Below are 21,032 nucleotides of genomic sequence, written 5' to 3'. Positions count from 1 at the left end.
AAAGAACGACGACCCACCACCACCAGCAACAGGCTGCCCGCAGAAGCTGGAACAAGATCACAGCCGACCAGCTCGCCACCTCCCTGAGCCAGCACCCTCCTGCCAGCTCAGCAACCCCAGCCAGGCCGCCGACAACCTCACGAAGTGGATCAGCAACTGCGCGGACGAGCTCGCCCCGCTGAGGACCCCGCCCAGCAGACCCGGCAGCAAGAAAGCCCCATGGTTCACCGACGAACTCAAGAGCTCCAAGAAGAACTGCCGAGCCCTCGAGAAAGTCTGGAGAAGGGAACCAACACCGGACAACATGACCACCTTCAAGCTTGCCACCCGGAAACACCACCAGCTGATCCGCGCCGCCAAGAAAACTGCATTCAAGGACCGGCTGGACAACAACGCACACAACTGCAAGGAACTCTTCAACATCGTGAAAGAGCTATCCAACCCCAGCGCAGGAAACAACGACATCACCCCATCGCAAGACCTCTGCGACTCCCTAGCCTCATACTTCCACAACAAGATCGCGGACATACACAACAGCTTCAACAACCAACCAACGCACACCACGACTGAACCACCACCCCCCACCACCACCCTCCGCGCCTGGACCCCGATCAGCACCGAAGACACCGCCCGCACGATGAACTCCATCCACTCTGGATCCCCGACCGACCCTTGCCCCCACCACGTCTTCAACAAGGCCAACGCTGTCATCGCACCCCACCTGCGAGACATCATCAACACATCCTTCGACACCGCCACCTTCCCTGAGAGCTGGAAGCACGCCGAACTCAGCGCTCTACTCAAGAAACCCACAGCGGACCCCACCGAACTCAAGAATTACCGCCCCATGGTGGTGGTGGGGGGTGGTGGTTCAGTCGTGGTGTGCGAACTCAAGAATTACCGCCCCATCTCACTCCTCCCGTTTCCAGCCAAAGTCATCGAGAAGACCGTCAACAAGCAGCTGGCCGCCTTCCTTGAGACGAATGGATCCCTCGACCCCTCACAGTCTGGCTTCCGAGCCAACCACAGCACCGAGACCGCCCTCATTGCCGCCACCGATGACATCCGAGCCCTGATGGACAACGGAGAAACAGCGGCCCTCATCCTCCTGGACCTCTCCGCGGCATTCGACACTGTCTGCCACCGCACCCTAGTTCAGCGCCTCAGCAACGTCGGAATCCAGGAGAAGGCTCTGGAATGGATCATCTCCTTCCTCGACGGAAGAACACAGAGAGTCCGCCTACCACCGTACAAGCCAGAGGCCACCGAAGTCATCTGCGGCGTCCCTCAAGGATCCTCGCTGAGCCCCACCCTCTTCAACGTCTACATGAGCCCCCTCGCGGCCATCGCACGCCAACACAACCTGAACATAATCTCCTACGCCGACGACACCCAGCTGATCCTCTCCCTGACCAACGACCCCGCCGCCGCCGGAGCCAACCTGCACGAAGGGATGAAAGAGGTAGCCGAGTGGATGACGACCAGCCGCCTGAAATTGAACTCAGACAAGACGGAGGTCCTCATCCTGGGCTCCTCCCCCTCCGCCTGGGACGACTCCTGGTGGCCTCCAGCCCTGGGCACCGCACCCAAACCGACAGACCACGCACGGAACCTGGGCTTCATCCTGGACTCCTCCCTCTCCATGACCAGGCAAGTCAACAACGTCTCCTCGGCATGCTTCAACATCCTACGAATGCTACGAAAGATCTTCTGGTGGATCCCCACCGAGACCAGGAAGACCGTCAACCAGGCCCTCGTCACCAGCCGACTGGACTACGGCAACGCCCTCTACGCCGGTACCACCGCCAAGCTCCAGAAGAGACTCCAGCGGATCCAGAACGCCTCAGCCAGACTCATCCTCGACATCCCACGAACCAGCCACATCTCCGGACATCATCAGCGCTCGACCCCAGCGGTTTCCCGGAAGTGAGGCGGGACCGCATTGCACCGGGGTTGACGCTCTAGTTGGCAGATTGCACGTCCGTTTATAACGCCATGTGTCAGCGACCGCGCAGCGGACGCGCGCAGCGGGCGCGCCGTCTGCGCGCCGAAGGAGCGCCAAAGGAGGGCCCGTCTGTGCCCGTCCGTGCTCTGGCCGGGCACAGGGCCCCGACCCCTGGCCATTTTCCTACCACCTCTGTCCCTCCTACACCACGTCGGTATACCGCTGCCGACCTTAGGGCCCTTAAGGTCTCCCCTTGTGAGGCGGCGCATTCCAGGGCGCTTTCCGATAATCGGTTCCGATCATGCCCCTTCTGTAATTATCTTCTTTCTAGTCCTGTCACCCCGCCTACTCAACCCTGCAATGGGCTTAAGATCATACAGGCGGGCCTGATCAATGCCAGATCTTTGGTATGCCACACGGCTGAGGTCTTTGACCTATTAGCTGATAATGATTTCGACCTACTCTTTGTTACTGAGACCTGGATGACTGACTTCTGCTCGCCGGTAGTCGAGTTAGCTATCCCTCGTGGTTTCAGAATTTGCAGAGTAGATCGCGCTGCTGATGTGGGAAGAGGAGGGGGGTTGCCGTGATCTATAGGGATCACTGGTCTCTCACCTGCGAGCATCTGGACAAAATCAAAGAAGCGGAACTTCTCCATTTCTGCTTGGACATTAGTCCGCATTTTACCTTAGGCGGCACACTACTGTACCGACCGACTACTGTACCGACCGCCAGGTTACGTCGGAAATTTTATTGGATCTTTGGAGGAGGTTATCGTGCCACGAGCCTTACGCTTCTCTCGTTTCTTACTGCTGGGCGATTTTAATATACATGTGGATTCTGCGAACACCACTGAAGCTACTCGTCTTAGTGAGACTTTCAGCATGGCTCACCTCTCTCAATGGGTCGACGCCCCCACACATGTGGGAGGTCATGTTCTTGACTTAATCTGCACTAATTTTGATATTAGTCTGTCCCCCCCAATGCCTATGGTGTGGTCCGACCATTACATGATCAAGTTTGCCTGGCAGTTAGATGAGGGTTTGAGAAAAACTCCTTCTATGGTACACCACCCCCGGATTAATGTGATGTCCTTATCTGAGTCCCTTTCGGACACCCGTCCGGCCCATATGATGGAGCTAGAAGCGACTGTTGACGCATTCAATTCTTGGATAGCGAATGGTGTCGCTACCTCCACTAATGTGGGGGGTGTCCGGCGAATGCGGTCAAGACCCTCCCAACCATGGTTCACGCATGCCCTGCGAGAACAGAAGCTGGTCTGTAAAAAATTAGAGCGAGCATGGAGACAAGCCTACCTGCCTGCCGCAAAGAAATCCTTACGAGCAGCCCAAATGGACTATTATGCTGCGATCAAGACAGCTAAAAGCAGGTATTACTCGGACAGAATTGAGAAGGCGGAAAACAACAGCAAAGAGATCTTCTCAATTGTCCAAAATTTTCTATCTCCTTGTGCTGCCCAACCCCAACTCCCTTCTTCCGCTCAATCGTGTGAAGAACTGTCCTGCTATTTTACGGACAAAATTGCAAAAATACAATTGGACTTAGAAATGGCTCAAAAGTCCTTTACAACTTCTCCTGTCCTTTTTGGATCGGATAGACAATGTCTAAAGGACCAATTTGTTGCCTTCCTCCCGGCCTCGGAACTGGACATACGGCAAATCCTGACTGCTTTAAAGTCTGGATCTCCCTCAGACCCCTGCCCAGCCAGGGTTTTGGGCGGGATAGCGGACACCATTACTCAAGAGGTGACGTATATCATTAACCTCTCCCTTTCCATGGCCACGATCCCGAGAAGTTGGAAGGAGGCAAAGTTGCTCCCTTTATTAAAAAAGGCCGGTTCAGACCCAGCACTACCTTCGAGCTTTCGGCCCATTTCATTGTTGCCAGCTCTGGCGAAGGTGTGCGAAAAGGTGGCCTTCAAACAACTGGACAACTTCATTGAGTCCTCTCACGCCCTACATCCTGCTCAGTCAGGATTCAGAGCTGCCTACAGTACCGAGACAGCTTTAGTTGAGGTTTCGGAGGCTGTTCGTGAGTGCCTGGACGGAGGTGGCAGAGCGGTCCTGATTTTATTGGACCTCTCTGCCGCCTTCGATACGGTCCCACATGCCTTGCTGATTGCCAGACTGCGTGCCGTCGGCATCTCTGGGTTGGCCCTTGACTGGCTGTCATCATTCCTGAGCGATAGAACTCAACAGGTCTGGATGCCCCCCTACTCGTCGGACCCGAAGAGACTGTCAACTGGAGTCCCGCAGGGTTCTACGTTAAGCCCTTTACTGTTTAACGTTTATATGACCCCTCTACTTTATCTGGCGGAACATCTGGGAGCCAAGATAATAGCCTATGCTGACGACACTCAGCTGCTATTTACATGGCCTAAGGGTGTGTCCGATCCATCAGCAGTCCAGCATTGTCTGTCGGAAGTTTTCAGGTGGCTTGCACAAGTCCAACTTAAGTGCAACGAAGACAAGTCCGAGGTCTTATTCTTCGGCTCCTTCCCTGACAATTTTAAGGACCAGATTTGGCCCCCGGACCTGCCCTGTCCCAGTGCGTCGGGAGGCCCAGCTAAGAACCTGGGGGTCTGGTTCGGTCAGGATCTAAAGTTTGCGGATCACATAAAAAAATTGACCGGCATTTGCTTTGGCACCTTGCGTGCCCTGAGGAAAGTTTTTCCTCTTCTGCCTAGGGCAGCCAAGGAGTCTGTCCTTCGAGCTCTGCTCTTATCCCGGCTCGACTACGCCAATGCCTTATTTAGTGGTCTACCTGCGTACATGGTCCATCGCCTGCAGGTGATACAAAACGCTGCAGTACGTCTGCTTTTCTCTCTCCCTAGGAGGTCGAGCGTGCGTAGCCACTTACGCAGTTTGCACTGGCTACCAATACCACATCGAATTCTGTTTAAAATTCTTGTGTTGGCATTCAGAGCAGTTCATGGCCAGGGACCAACATATCTGCAGAAAAGGTTTTCATTCTACACTCCCAACCGTGCCCTTCGATCGGCCAATCTATGTTTACTAACCACCCCTAAATTCAAATATGCCCGTCTGGGAGGTCAATCCATTTCAGTTAAAGCAGCCTCTGCCTGGAATGCTCTCCCCTTTTCCCTCAGAGCCTCGCCAACCATTTCTGTGTTTAAGAAAGATCTCAAGACCCATTTGTTCAATGCCCCTCTCTTATAGTTCATCCAGGTTTTGCTCCAGCACTTATGTTCTCAATCCACTCACCGCGCCAGGATACCCCGTGGTAACAGAGCGCGCTATAAAAGTTTTAATAAACATAAACATAAACATAAACATCTGAGAGACCTGCATTGGCTCCCCGTCAACAAAAGAATCACCTTCCGCCTCCTCACCCACGCACACAAAGCCCTACACGACCAAGGCCCGAGCTACCTCAACAACCGAATCAACTTCTACGCTTCCAAACGCCACCTCCGATCAGCCAACCACGCCCTCGCCGCCGTCCCCCGCATCCGAAGAGGAACGACAGGAGGAAGGTCCTTCTCCTACCTGGCCGCCAAGACCTGGAACTCCCTCCCGACCGACCTGCGCCTGACCCAAGACCACCTCTCCTTCAGGAAGAAGCTGAAGACCTGGTTGTTCGAGCAGTAACGGCACCCCCCTCCCCCCAGCGCCTTGAGACCCTACGGGTAAGTAGTGCGCTCTATAAATGTCTTTGATTGATTGATTGAGGAGTGGAAGTACTGGGGGCAGAGTAAGAAGCTGTACTTTATGTCATCGTTGATACGTTTGGGGGGCAACTGTTATCGAAGAGGCTGATTTTCGTAATACACATTACCAATAATGCTGCTAACAAACTGCCAGACTGTCTTATGACGTCTGACATTATTTCTGCATAACGAAGTACTTGATTGTAGCGCTACACATTGCATTATTTCTCCATTGCAAAGTAAGTGATTGGGGTGTGACGCATTGCATTATTCCTTCATTGCGCAGTACATGATTGTAGAGGTATGCATTGCATTATTTCTCCCATTGCAAGGTACCGGGGTGTACTGTTACTCATTGTATTATTTCTCCTTTGCCCAGCACAGGATTGTATCATTACGCAGTGCACTATTGTTTGTCCATTGCAACATGTGTGATTCTAGCATTGCGACCAGCTTAGCATTTTGAAAGTGGTGGTTGGGATTTGAACCTACCAGCCAGCCGGAACAAATATTACCCTTTATTATATGTTGGCTTTTGTATTGTGTGGTCTGATCGTAAATCTTTTTATATAAAGGTTATACTCGTTTTATCTAACTCATGTGAAGTCCATTTGTGGTGTCACCAGTGGGTTGCTGTGAGCGTGGTTGCACATACTGTACACTTGTGTCTTGGAGATAGGCCTGGCTGTTCGTGCCAAGCTACTAAGGTGGGTGAGCAGGGCTATCTTAATCAGTGTCCTTACTTGGCCTAACTTTGGGTGAGGGGCCCGCGTCTCGCATTTGGTGACAGTGGCGCAGAACTGGGACTCCGGCTTCCAACAATCTCCAAATGCCCAGGGCCAGCCGCAGTGCGAATATCCTCCAAACAGTATCCTAGACAGCGGGAGGAGTAGTACAGTGGTGCCCCCCCACCACCGAGGTTGCCAAAGATGATGGTCCAGTGCAACAGAGCTGGGCCAAAGGGGAGCGTCCCCGGGAGACCAGGAGCTTCAGGTAGCCCCCAGGCAAGAGATCCACAGGAAGGCATTAGTCCCCGCCCCAACCTGATACAGCGCCCCTTGATGACCAAGGAGAGGCAAGGCAGGTGCCGATGCTCGGCACAGATGGGGCCCCCCAACATCTGGGAAAGTGAGGGGGAGGCCCCAAGTCACAGCAAGTCCCACCTGGCAGGTCCAGCCCTGGCGGTGGTCTCCACGAATCTAGTGGACAAGCACTCTGCTGCCCACCCACACCAGATAGCCCAGTTACCCTGGGCCCAGTAGGAGTCACAAGGAACAGACACAGAATTCCAGGGGCAGTCCCATGCAGGGCCCCACCGCTACAAATATGTTGTGCTCGGTTAATCTAACTTTTCCTCCGCCTCCCACCACACACGAGGGGCCAGCACAGAAAAGGATGGGGGAGGGGGGAAGAAGGGGGTTTCCACCTCCACCATCCAGAAACCCCTACCTCCAATATAAAGCAGTCTCCCCAGCGCCATCACAGAACCTCAGGTAACTCCAGTGGATCTCCTCCGCAGGGGGCCACACAGACTCCAAACCAGGCCTTCACCGCCGCAATAAGCCGCCCTCGGCTGGTCCGTGCATTCCACAGACTACACTGCACGCACGACAAGGGCCAAGGTGGTAAGGAAGGAGGGGGGAGGGAGGAAGCAGGGTCCTCCTCACTGGCCAGCCACGTCGCGTCGAGGATTTCGCCGCCTCCAGTCCCAGGGAGTCAGTGCCAGGCCTCAGGCTTGGCCTGCAAATGTCACTGCCGGCTCACCACTCCTCAACGGATCTCCAGGGCTACCCGACAGACAACGTCGCAGTGCAGGCTGAAAGCGGGCACAGGTGACAGGCCAGCCTCGTAGCGGGTGTCCTGCCCTCCATGTCGTCATTGCCAAGTAGGATGCCTATGGCTCTTTTCCAGACGGCTGGAGCTCCGTTACAACTCAACAACCATCTTGGACATGCCCCCTTCCCATCAGTAATAAATGGCCCGACCGACATTAGCTATAGCAATAGGCTAGAGTTGAAGGCTCATGCTATCTATCTTAATTCACGTATTCTTATTCTTTATTAAGGATTGGGAATATGGCAATTGTAACTATTTACTAACATTATGTTTGTTGTGTCTAATATCTAAAGCTAGGTTATATCCTTGACATCAGTAAGACTTGGGCACCAGGGCCGGAATGGGAACCCAAACGAGCCCTGTCAATTTTGTTGGACCAGAATCCCTCCTCCTTTTGTTACTGGAGGCCGATATAGCTGCACTTCTGCAAAAGTGGCCCCCAGTAACAAAAAGCTTTTGCAATGCAATAGGTCTCGCATTAGGAAAGTTTGAGCTATTGGTATTGTAAATGACAAATTTCGTATTTATGTTTTGTTTTTGAAAATAGCGAAATTAATAGCTTTGTCATTTACAATGCCAATAGTTATAACTTTTGCAAATGTGACACCTATAGCATTTGTAATGCAATATGTGTTGTATTTACGTGACTTACACGTATTGATATTACAAATAACAATGGCTTTTAATATTTTTTCAATAATTATTACTTAAATAAAAGTTATTGTAATTTATAATGGCAATAGCTTAAAGTGTTGTAAATAACTTTTGTGAAGATTATGCTCAGTGTATTTTATTGTGATGAAAATCCAAGAACAGAAGTGAAATATTAACATCTTTTTGTTACATTTGTAACAAAGCTTGAAACATTGAGAGAACATATTTGAACCAGGTGTTGTTGAATGGTTGCACAGATTGATGCTGTGGTGGGGCTGAGTGATGTTGTGATGGCGAACGAGTGATGCTGTGGCGTTCAGTGATGCTGTGGTAGCGCATAGTGATGTTGTGGTGCCCCTGAGTGATGCTGTGGTGTTGCGGAGTGATGCTGTATGCTATGCTATGTTTTGTTATGCTATGCTATGTTTTGCTATCCTATGCTTTGAATTGTTATGCTATGCTGTTTTTTGTTATGCTATGCTATGTTTTGTTATGCTATGCTATGTTTTGCTATGCTATGCTTTGTTATGCTATGCTATGTTTTGTTATGCTATGCTATGTTTTGTTGTGTTTTATTATGCAATGCTTTGTTTTGCTTTGCTATGCTATGTTTTGTTATGCTATGCAATCCTATGTTTTGTTGTGTTTGGTATGTTATGCAATCCTATGTTTTGTTGTGTTTGGAATGCTATTTTTTTCTATGCTATTATATGTTTTGTTTTGCTATGCTATGTTTTGTTGAGTTTTGTTAAGCTATGCTATGTTTTGGTGTGTTTTGCTATGTTTTGTTATGCTATGTGTTGTGTTTTGTTATGCTATGTTTTGTTATGTTATGCTATGTTTTGTTATGTTATGTTTTGTTTTGCTATCCTATGCTTTGTTTTGTTATGCTATGCTATGTTTAGTTTGCTATCCTATGCTTTGTTTTGTTATGCTATGCTATGTTTTGTTGTGTTTTGCTATGCTATGCAGTTTTGTTATGCTATGCTAAGCTTTGTTTTGTTATGCTATGCTATGTTGTGTTTTGTTATGCTATGCTAGGTTTTGCTATGCTTTGCAATGCTATGTTTTGTTAGGTATGCTATGTTTTGTTGTGTTTTGCTATGTTTTGTTATGCTATGTTTTGTTACGCAATGCTTTGTTTTATGTTATGCTATGATATGTTTTGTTATGTTATGCTATGTTTTGTTCTGCTATGTTTTGTTGTCTTTGTTTATGCTATGATATTTTTTGTTATACTATGCTATGTTTTGCTATGCTTTGTTATGTTATGCTATGCTTTGTTTTGTTATGCTATGTTTTGTTATGCTATGCTATGTTTTGTTGTGTTTTCTTATGCTATGCTTTGTTTTGTTATGCTATGCTATGTTTTGCTATCCTATGCTTTGCTTTGTTATGCTATGCCGCGTTTTGTTATGCTATGCTTTGCTATGTTTTGTTATGCTATGCTGGTGAGGGTGTGTGAGTGTGTGTGAGGATGAGTGAGGGTGAGGGTGTGTGAGTGAGGGTGTGTGAGGGTGAGGGTGTGTAAGGGTGTGTGAGTGAGGGTGTGTGAGGGTGATGGGTTGTGAGGGTGAGGGTATGAGGGTGAGCGGGTGTGAGGGTGACGGGGTGTGAGGGTGAGTGAGGGTGTGTGAGGGGGTGTCAAGGTGTTGTGAGGGGGGTGTGAGGGTGAGGGGGTGTGAGGGTGAGAGGGTGCAGGGGTGTGAGGTAAGTGAGGGTGTGTGAGGGTAAGTGGGGGTTTGTGAAGGTGTGTGAGGGTGATCGTGTGTGAGGGTGAGGGTGTGTTAGGGTGAGGGGGTGTGAGGGTGAGGGGGTGTGAGGGTGAGGGGGTGTGAGGGCGAGTGAGGGTGAGGGGGTGTTAGGGTGTGTGAGGGTGAGGGGGTGTGTGAGGGTGAGGGGTGCGAGGGTGTGGGGGTGTGAGGGTGAGGGGGTGTGAGGGGGAGGGTGTGGGGTTGTGTGGGTGTGGGGTTGTGTGGGGGTCAGGGGGTGTGAGGTTGAGGGTGTGAGGGTGAGGGGGTGTGAGGGTGAGGGTGATGGGGTGAGGTTGACGGGGGTGAAGGCGAGGGGGTGTGAGGGTGTGTGAGGGTGAGGGGGTGTGAGGGTGAAAGGGTGAGGGGGGTGTGAGGGTGAGGGGTGTTTGAGGGTGAGAGGGTGTGTGAGGGTGAGAGGGTGGGTGAGAGGGTGAGTGAGGGGGTTGTGTGAGGGTGAGGAGGTGTGAGGGTGAGGGTGAAGGTGTGAGGGAGGGTGAGGGGATGTGAGGGTGAGGGGATGTGAGGGTGAGAGGGTGTGTGAGGGTGAGAGGGTGAGAGGGTGAGGGTGTCTGAGGGTGAGGATGAGGGGGTGTGAGGGTGAGGGGGTGTGAGAGTGAGGGGGTGTGAGGGGGAGTGTGAGGGTTATGGGGTGTGAGGGTGAGGGTGTGTGGGGGTGTGAGGGGTGAGGGTGAGAGGGTTGTGAGGGTGAGGGGGGTGAGGGTGTGAGGGTGAGTGAGGGTGTGTGAGGGTGAGAGGGTGAGAGGGTGTAAGGGTGTGTGAGGGAGAGGAGGTGTGAGGGTGAGGGTGAGGATCCAAAGTAAATGGTGGCAGGGCAGACATCATAAGACAGAGAGAAGAGACTGCATGGTGACTGCGTTGGTCAGTTTCAGAATCAGGAGGGGCAGAGTCAGCACAGTCTGCGAGGGATCAATGTGTCTAGAGGCAAAGCATAGCGGATGTAGCATTGCAGCTAGCAAGTCAAGTATTTTCAAGCTGAGTGTCCCTAGAGAGATGGCAACACAGCAACAGCATTTGAGGAACAAGGCTACTGTAAATAAGCACGGTAGGCTTTCACTTTCGTCCAGAAAACAAAACGAGAAAGGTGCAGAGAACGCCGAACAAAACACGGCTTCCCTGCGAAATGGATGCAAAAAAAACCAAACTCAATGCATTGCTGTGGCGGGGGAGCAGGAGCACATTCCTTTGAAGTCTGATGGGGGAGGGGGCGGGGGAGCGGCTTGGGTGCGGATTCCTTTGAAGTCTGATGCCGAGGCTCAGACAAATGGTGGTGTGCGAGCGGCTTCCTTTGAAGTCTGATGCCGAGGCCGATGGTGTTTGATGTGCACATGCCTGCTTCACACGCCTACCTCACATGAACTGTATGCAATCCGCAGGCTAGGTAGCCTAAAAACAGCCCACACTGCTGCAAAATTGGGCCCCACCCTTCCAGCGTCCTGGGGAAATGCCCGTTGCCCGCTATGGCCAGTGGGCCCTGTTGGACACCCTCTGCATTAACTATTTGAGTTGAGTGACAGTAAGTGAAAAGTAGAAAAAATACTGTCACGTCACTTTCGCAATAAATCATTTAATTGACATAGGATTGAAACTTTGAAAGTCATGTTGACAGCAGAGCTCAGTAGAACCCACCCATTTCAAAATCAAGGCACATATATTGTTCATGTTAATTACAGGGGCCAACATATACCCTACTTTATTTTGTTACCAATCTCTTTTTTTATGCAGTGGCATGTCTTTCAATGCTAATGTTTAAGTAAAACTGTGTAGATGTAGGTACTTAATATAAAATCCTTAAGTCAGCATTGGCATAACAGTAGAGCTGTAAACATTCAGAAAATATTAATTTCCAAATATTTACCATAATTTAAATTTCCTGATGTTTTCAGTAGAAATTTGAGGACACCTTGCAAGACTTTGAGCTTAAGGACTTTTGGTTCAGACCTTTTCATTCTAAGCGCTCCTGTGCCCCATAACATATTGGTAAAATCCTAGTTATTCCTACCATCCCCCACTTTCAAATCTTTTCTTTAGCTTGTTAATTCACCTGGGTACCTTGCTGCATATCTGGATGTTTAGTGTGACATACAACACTACACAATTCACGTCACACAATTTAACACCACTCAACATAGTTACACTTTACATAATACCACTCAGCACAACATAATTCAACTTAACATAATTACACTGTACTCTATACCAGATAAATACACCCCACGTAAAACCATACTATGCCATATAGCAACAATCCACATAAATACACTCCACACCATGCCACATAATTCCAATCTAACTAAATAACAACACAAGGGCCACTGCTGAGAAATTCTTTTGGCCAACAAGGCTTAATACACATGGAGGTTTAGACTCAAGCATAAACAACCTGCTCAACTTTTTAGCAACATTAGAAATTTATTCTTTTTCAATATTTTTACTTGTTTGTGACACTATATTTTAGTGCATGGAGAAGACACAATTTTTATATACAATATATACATCAGTATCATGAATAACAAAATAAGCATTTACACACTTCAAACATACTTGGCCTTTCAATCATACATAACGCATTCATGCACAATAATCCAAACAACAAATACAGTGAGTCCACGTATCGGTCATGGGTAAATGGAAGGAATCCCTTGTGATTTCACAATTTTAAAGTCTTTAAACAGTTCAAAACGAGAATCCACTTCTCTTGAAGATGGTGAAGGGACTTGTTTTAACACAAAGCGTGTAGACCAGATACGGGGATAAGGTGGTCGACGCGTTTCGAACCCCTATAAATGGCGGGGTTCTCCTCAGGACCTAAATTGGTTCTGTGAAAGTAAAAAAAGAGTGCTTAGGGAGGTGTTTTTAAAGCGTAAGAGACATAACCCCCGAGTAAGACAACAGCCTACCTTAACCACTGATCCAAACGTAAAAGAATTTCAAAGACGAAGAATCAAGAAGTTTCCCACAGTGAAGTACACACAGGGGCTGTAAACAAAAGGAAATAGACAAGCGAGCTGCATTTAGTCACATAAACAGTCTCTCAGTTGCTCTGCCTGATCTAGTGTGGGGCGGAGAGGGCTGTTACCTGCAGTTACGCTGGCTGCTAGCTTGCCGTCAGTTCCATGCTTCTCCTTAATCCCGAAGGATTGTTGGCCAAAAGAATTTCTCAGCCTTGGCCCTTGTGTTGTTATTTAGTTAGTTTGATTCAGCCTTGCTGAGTTATGAGTCAAGACCCTAGTGTGTTTTTCTGACATAATTCCAATCAGCATAATTTCACTCAACGCCACACAGTTCCACATCACAGATTTCCATTCCACACCACATAATTCAACAACACACCACATAATTCAACTCAACAACACATTTGCACAACACAGCACATACATACAAACCACAACACAAAATTCCACATCATGCCTCAAAAGTCAACAGCACACCACATAATTAAACTCCACTATATACCACTCCACAACACAAAATATAAATTCACAGATTTACACTCCACACACAATACCACATAATTACTATCCACATAATTCCACTTCACACCATGCCACATAATTCCACTACACAAATCCACTTCACACCACACTATTTTTTAGGTCTCGGCTAAACGCGCGGAAGCGCGTCTCGCCAAGATCTTTTGTTAGCGAGTGTGCTTCCCAGGAGACAGTTTCGGCCGCGCGCATCCTTGGAGCCGATTTGAAACGGGAACGCGCGCTGTGGCCAGGCGCTGTCTCCTGGGAAGCTCAAGCACCACACCCGCATGCGCATACACACACACAAGCGCCCATGCACGCACGCACAAACATACATACAGAGACACCCCCCCCTGACACATACACACACACGCGCACACACACAAGTGCACCGAGGCCCCCCCTCCCTCCCCCGCCGTCACCGTCGCACACATACATACACACACGAGCATACACGCACACACACAAGTGCACCAAGCCCCCCCAGCCTTTTGGAACTTACCTGGCCAATGTCGGGGACTCTGCTCTCAGCACGCGGCGCCCAACCTCCTGCTGGCGCGGCCCCGGGGCTCCACACCGCTCACAGGAGCCCCGGGCGCGAGACGCATTTGACTCCGCCTGCCTCCTCTTCCGGTCTGGACGTGGCCCCGCCCCCGTCACAGGCGACCGTGCCTGACTTCCGGGGCACAGTGTTCATTAATACAAATGTTTACATGCTGGCTTATGTGTTTAATCAAACGGAGAAGAGAGGATAAAAGCACAGTGCTAGTGCAATGAGTGAAACAAAACTGCTATATATGTCCTCCTAGATCCAACACACAGTCTTACATCGTAGGTGCCAAGAAATATATGAGAGTACCTACATACTGCATCCGGCTGTGAAGGGCATTTACACTACGGAAGGGAGAATGCAGAGTAGTGAGTGCTGAGTAGTGAGTAGTGAGTGCAGAGTAGTGAGTAGTGAGTGCAGAGTAGTAAGTAGTGAGTTCAGAGTAGTGAGTGCAGAGTAGTGAGTAGTGAGTGCAGAGTAGTGAGTAGTGAGTGCAGAGTAGTGAGTGCAGAGTAGTGAGTGCAGAGTAGTGAGTGCAGAGTAGTGAGTAGTGAGTGCAGAGTAGTGAGTGCAGAGTAGTGAGTGCAAAGTAGTGAGTAGTGAGTGCAGAGTAGTGAGTAGTGAGTGCAGAGTAGTGAGTAGTGAGTGCAGAGTAGTGAGTGCAGAGTAGTGCGTAGTAAGTGCAGAGTAGTGAGTAGTGAGTGCAGAGTAGTGAGTGCAGAGTAGTGAGTGCAGAGTAGTGAATGCAGAGTAGTGAGTGCAGAGTAGTGAATGCAGAGTAGTGAGTGCAGAGTAGTGAGTGCAGAGTAGTGAGTGCAGAGTAGTGAGTAGTGAGTGCAGAGTAGTGAGTAGTGAGTGCAGTCATGAGTAGTGAGTGCAGAGTAGTGAGTAGTGAGTGCAGAGTAGTGAGTGCAGAGTAGTGAGTGCAGAATAGTGAGTGCAGAATAGTGAGTAGTGAGTGCAGAGTAGTGAGTGCAGAGTAGTGAGTAGTGAGTTCAGAGTAGTGAGTAGTGAGTGCAGAGTAGTGAGTGCAGAGTAGGGAGTGCAGAGTAGTGAGTGCAGAGTAGTGAGTGCAGAGTGAGTGTGCAGAGCATTGTGTGCTGTTGAGTGCAGAGTGCTGTGTATTGGCAATGTTAATGACAATGCCATTTATTTGTGATTTAAAGAAAAAAAAATGTCATGAGCAATGCCAATAGCTCTACCTTTAATGATGCCGAGACCATTGCATTGCAAATGCTTGTCTATCTATTCTGTATATTCTCAACCCTTTCTATCCACAATGTCACATAATTCCACTACACAAATCCACAAAATTCCAACCCACACAGTTCCATAACTAAAAATTCCAATCCAACCCACATAATTCAACTCCAAACCACATACACCCACTCCACTCCAACCCAAAACACATTGGTAAAAAACGTCAATTACAACGCTAATAGCTCTAACTCTCGCAAATGCAGGATCTATTGGCATTGCCAATGCTTGTTACTATCATGTGCACAACACGTGCTTTATCCTCACGTCCTAAATAATATTGTTCTTTTACTTCATTTTCTAAATTGTTAGTTACCAGCTGTCCTAATTTTTTTTTAATTAAGGGTACTAGGTGAATTGCACAATGCTAATGTTGAAAAGCATTTAAGTTAAATATGTACTTCTATCTTCCATCATTTATGACGAAATGTATTTATTCATATGCACGGTACAGCTTAAGCAAGCATATTTCCCTGAAGCCTATTTATAATATGAACGTTTAACCTCGCTGTGCTTCACTTTCTGTATGTTCTCAATTATGTAAGTAGTGCCATAAAGTGAATTGTTTTATTTGGTGAACTTGCACATATATAACACTCTGTTTAAATGTCCTTTTCAAGTGCATTGAACTTCACATTAAAATAAAATGTCATCTCTCCCTCACACTCCTACTACCCCCTCTCATCTGTCCTTCACACTCCCTTTCTCATCTCTATACTGCCTGCTCACACATGGTACCTTCTTGTACCTCCTAAGGCTGTGCACTGGTCCACCTCTTGCCCCCCGCCTCTGGGTGCCCCTCCCACTAGCCCCTCTCTCTCTCGCTCTCTCTCTCGTTCTCTTTTTCTTTCTCTCTCTCTCTTTCTCTCACATCTCTCTCTCACTCTCTCATGCACTATTCCCGACGGTCTCATATTGGTTCGCTCCAAGTCTTCAAATAGAGTTTCTTTCCTGCACCTTTTCAACGTTTCTGTCCCTCAGACACACGCTCTCCTCCTCCTTTTGGGGTGTCTTCTGCGTACACAGGTGCTCCCTATGTATGCGTCTGCGGTCTGCTCTCTTCTTCTTCTTGCTTTCTCTTACACACTCTTTCTGCTCCTCTGTCTGGAGTTCATTCATCACGTTGTACACAAACTACCTATCCTTCTCTATCTTCCTTTTGCTTTATTCTGAGCAGCTCTCACCCCTATCTATTCACCTTGCCACAGAATTCCACTACAAAATACTCTACACACCACACAATTCCACAACTTACAATTACAATTTAACACACATGATTTCGCTCCAAATCACATACATCTACTTCACTCCAAACCAAAACACATGGGTAAAAGACATTGTCATTTACAATGCCAATAGCTCAAACTCTTGCAAATGTGAGACCAATTGCATTGCAAATGCTTCTTTAATTTGACAGCAGGGACTGTCGAGCTACCCAACCTTAATGCTCTCAGGCTTTTCAATGCAATTAACGGTAAAAATGATCTTTCTGTCTCACGTTATTCTCCTTGCTCCACCTCATACCTGTCCTATTTCTTTATCATCTCTCACCTCACATCTCTGTTTACCTGACTATGAACGCCTCACCTCTCTGCCCCACCTGTACCTCACTTTCAAGTCCTCACCTCTTTACCATTTTCTGTGGCAACCTCTTCATCTCTACCCCTGCCTCACTTTCTGCATCAGTTTTCTCTCTCCACCTCATCCAATTCTTCTTCTCACCCCTTCCCTGAACCTCACCACTCTGTTTCCATCTGTTCCCATCTCATCTCCTTGTATCTCTCCTTCATATCTTTCATTACACTTTCAACTTCACCTCTCTCATTACATCTCTTCCCTATCTCTCTCTCTATTCATCACCTCTGTCTAGAATCATCAATCTGTACCTCACCTCTGTCAGCCATGTACACCTCCCAGGAATTGCTTTGTGATTTCCTGGCAGGTATAACAAAGGTAAATGTGCTTATGACCAAACACTTTTGGAACAAGCAGAACTGTGTTGGTGACTTGGTTATACATGGGAAGCAATCCACCTTAATTCTTTTGAGATACTAAGACATGCTCTAGACATGTATTACAATAATTTAGAAGGGCTTCCAGGGTTTAACGCTCTGAAAGACAAATAATTGATCTGAGTTGGGCAATAGTATGTGCCGGCGGGGACTGATATACCTATGTGTCAAAGTGCACCGAGATGTTACAATGCCATGTACTCGATAACTTACTGAATGTGTACGCATATTTGCAAAATTAAACTCAATAAAAAATGGTGTTAAAAAAAAAGTATGTGCTGACGCTGGAATCTGGGGGTCAGGGTTCGATCCCGGCTCCGGCGGCAGGTTAGCCCATGTGACTCTGGGCAATAGCTCGCTTAATCTTCCCGACGGCCCCCAGCGCCTAGAGACCCTTACGGGTGATTGTGCGCTTTACAAATGTGGATTATTAAGGCTTATCAAATGCACCCTTGGTTGTTGTCATTTACTTATTTCTGTTGTTGGCAGTCAGAGTTTTCTGCTGTTGCTGATCTTGTCCTTGAGAGATGAGTTTTCTTAGGTTCTGTCTCTTGTGCTTTGGTTGACGAGGGAAACACAACATGCCTGAAGATACTACAAACTGAACGTGTCTATTCCTGGTGGCACTATTATCAGAATAAACTGCAAAACAAAACCATTTTTTATACAGAAAATAGCACTTTTACAAGTAATTTCTAATGTTTTTTAACAGCTGAGAATGTAGGGGCATATTAGCAAGAACCTCGTTAAAATTATCGCCATTTTAGCGGCAGGAAACTGCCGCTAAAACGGCGATAATGGGCTTGCTAATATGCGTTATAGAATTCCAATAGAAGCCCAGGTTAGATGTCCTGCAAATCTATCCTGGGCTTCTATTGGAATTCTATAACGCATATTAGCAAGCCCATTTTCGCCGTTTTAGCGGCAGTTTCCTGCAGCTAAAATGGCGATAATTTTAACGAGGTTCTTGCTAATATGCCCCGTAGATTTTTAGTGACAAAGAATGCCAGTGGAACTCTGAGCTTTTGGATAATGATTGTCAGATCTAAGTCTCATTGTTTAAGCCACGTCCTTCCGGTCTGTGCTACATATTAAAGGGGTGTGAGTGCTTAGGTTGGAAAGCGATGTACAGTTTCAGTAATGCTGTAGGTCTATCTGCCTGACAACGTGGTGATGCCTTCTTTTCTCTCTCCTCAGTTCCGCTCTTCCATGATGAAGCTCGTCTTCTGTGGCAAGAGTCCCTTCGGGGACGACGACGACGCCTCCGTCTCTGGCCAGTCCACTCAGGTCTCTTCAGTGTCGAGCAGCCAGGTGGCACCTGCATAGAATAAGCAGGCACGCTGCAGGTGTAATAGGGCGCAATGGTCTCAAAGGCTCCCTGAGATGTCGTGAGAACACGCTCTTCTCATCAAACCCTTCGCTCATAGGGCACCCTCATAAACACCAGTGTCTCTACTTGGTGATTGTAAATTTATTTTTAAGGGTTCATTTTATTGACTGAGATACAGGAATCTAATCAAAAAAGCCCAACAGCATATTCCACTATCAAGGCACCCCCTCTTACCAAACTGATGAGATTTAGCAATTCAAACCTTCCTTTGAAAGTCAAGTAGACGTCATCGGTGAGACCCACCCACCTTATGTCTGAGAGCACGCTGAGTGGCGCTGTCTGTTCTCGCGGAGCAGTGCACGCGAGAGCAGTGAATGCGAGAGCAGCGGACGCTCTTCCTTGGTGTGTTGGGCAGGATAACTTGTACATTGTAAATACTTCTCCACCGCCTTGCTTCCTCACGCTCTGTACTTGCCGTCAAGTAGCGTAGCTCATGCTGTTGGTATGTCTTGAAATAAATATGGGAGATGCATCTTCACATCTGCCTCATCTGGTGCTTTATTGTACTTAAAAAATGTTTGAATTTCTGGTTCGCTGGCGGCTTTGACTTTGTAAACAGTTCTCCTCAAACAGAGGCATTGTTAATAAAACATGTTATTGAGAACATGGGGCTGACAGGGGTTTGAAGAGTACCTCATTTGTGAAACAAATAACAGTAGGGGCCCAAAGTTTTATTTAGGAGCTTGCTGCTGCCAAATGCTGGGGTTGGTGAAAACCAATGATGCGTAGTCTTGATTCCACCTCAAGGCTTTTTCTTTCACCACTCTACACTTCCTGTCTCTTTATCTCATGAATACCAAGGCTGTGTAGTCTTGATTCCACCTAAGGACTCCTTCTTTTGCCATTCTGCACTTCCTGTCCCTTTATTTTATGAATACCAAGGCAGGCTAGTCTTGATTCCACCCCATGGCTCTTTCTCTCACCGCTCTACACTTCCTGTCTCTTTATCTCATGGCTACCAAGGCAGCATAGTCTTGATTCCACCTCAAGGCTCTTTCTTTCACTGCTTTACACTTCCTGTTTTTTATCTCATGACTACCAAGGCTGCGTATTCTTGATTCGACCTCATGGCTCTTTCTTTCACCGCTCTACACTTCCTGTCTCCTTATCTCTTGACTGCCAAGGCTGTGTATTTTTGATTCCACCTCATGAATCTTTCTTTCATCACTCTGCACTTCTTGTCTCTTTATCTCATAAATGCCAAGGCAGGCTAGTCTTGATTCCACCTCATGGCTCTTTCTTTTCCCACCCAACACTTCCTGTCTCTTTATCTCTTGAATACCAAGCCTGTGCAGTCTTGATATCACCTCATGGGTCTTTATCCCAGCACTCTACACTTCCTGTCTCTTTATCTCATGAATATCAAGGCTGCGTAGTCTTGATTCCACCTCATGGCTTTTTCTTTCACAACTCTGCACTTACTGTCACTTTATTGCATGAAAACCGAGGCTGCGTAGTGATGATTCCATCTTATGGCTCTTTCTTCCACTTTGATACACTTCCTGCCTCTTTATCTCATGAATACCAACTCTGCATGGTCTTGATTCCACCTTATGACTCTTTTCTTTACCACTCTAAACTTTCTGTCTATTTATCCCACTCTTGGTGCTTACTTTTCATCACTGCTTGCTCCCTTTGTCACTGTTTTCCTAACTTTCTTAGGGTCCTTCACTCTCCCTTTTCTGCCTTTCTCTCTTTAGCTCTGGGCGTGTAATGATAAAAAATAAATCCCGGTCCTAAAAAGGATGAGTATCAGTGCCTACCACCTGCAAACACCAGAACAATGTAAGCATTTGGCAGGGAAGCTTCCATAGGACGCGCCTCTTGTGTCAATCAATCAATCATGGAATTGTAAGCGCGCTACTCACCCTGAGGGTCTCAAGGCGCTGGGATGTGCGATGCGTCATCCCCTCCTCTTTATAAATGACCTCTTGAACTTGCCATTCTTCTGCGATGCATGTCACTCAGTGTGTTTGCATCCCACTGATGCCCAAAGGGTTCATGAGCCTGTACCCATGTCTCCTTACATCACTTGGACCACATGTCCCAGGGGCTCCCATTTTGTAAATCGGAAGAAAGACTGCAAAGCCAAGGGCTAATTCTAGCAGAGCTTTGGAGCCTCTGACCACCCTTCCTGCACAATAAAATGAGTTCACTTAGCACTGCTCAGTGGATGGTTAACTTTGACAAAGTGATACCCAGGGTTCAGGACGTGCAGACATTAGACAAACGGGCAGTCTCAAAGTATTGATGGCTGATCTGTTGGTTCCACAATGGAATAATCAGAGAGAGTGGGGTTGGGTGGGACCAAAAGCTGCGTTTAAAGGGAGCATAGACAGGATTTAGCAATATCTGCACCTATACCAAAAGTACTGATGAAATCACTCACCATCAGATGGAGAACCAAGTCTGACTTCTTTCGTGTTAGTTCTTCTGCCTTTGGTCCTGTGCT

At 47.9% G+C, this 21,032-nt stretch overlaps 1 protein-coding gene across 1 annotated transcript in view; it reads left to right on the top strand.

Moving 5' to 3' along the window:
* LOC147684351 (blue-sensitive opsin-like) overlaps window positions 1-19,044 on the top strand; it is a 92,259-nt gene extending 73,215 nt beyond the window's left edge. Inside the window, exon 5 of the mRNA XM_086942336.1 lies at window positions 18,388-19,044. Within this exon, the coding sequence (XP_086798462.1) occupies window positions 18,388-18,516 (129 nt within the window). The 3' untranslated portion in view covers window positions 18,517-19,044. The remainder of the gene's footprint in view (window positions 1-18,387) is intronic.
* Window positions 19,045-21,032: the final 1,988 nt, after the last annotated feature.

Source organism: Lissotriton vulgaris, chromosome 10 (genome assembly GCF_964263255.1).
Source record: "Lissotriton vulgaris chromosome 10, aLisVul1.2, whole genome shotgun sequence".
NCBI classification, from domain to species: domain Eukaryota; kingdom Metazoa; phylum Chordata; class Amphibia; order Caudata; family Salamandridae; genus Lissotriton; species Lissotriton vulgaris.
Note: the sequence above shows the minus strand (reverse complement) of the source record. Positions and strands in the feature narration are given on the sequence as shown.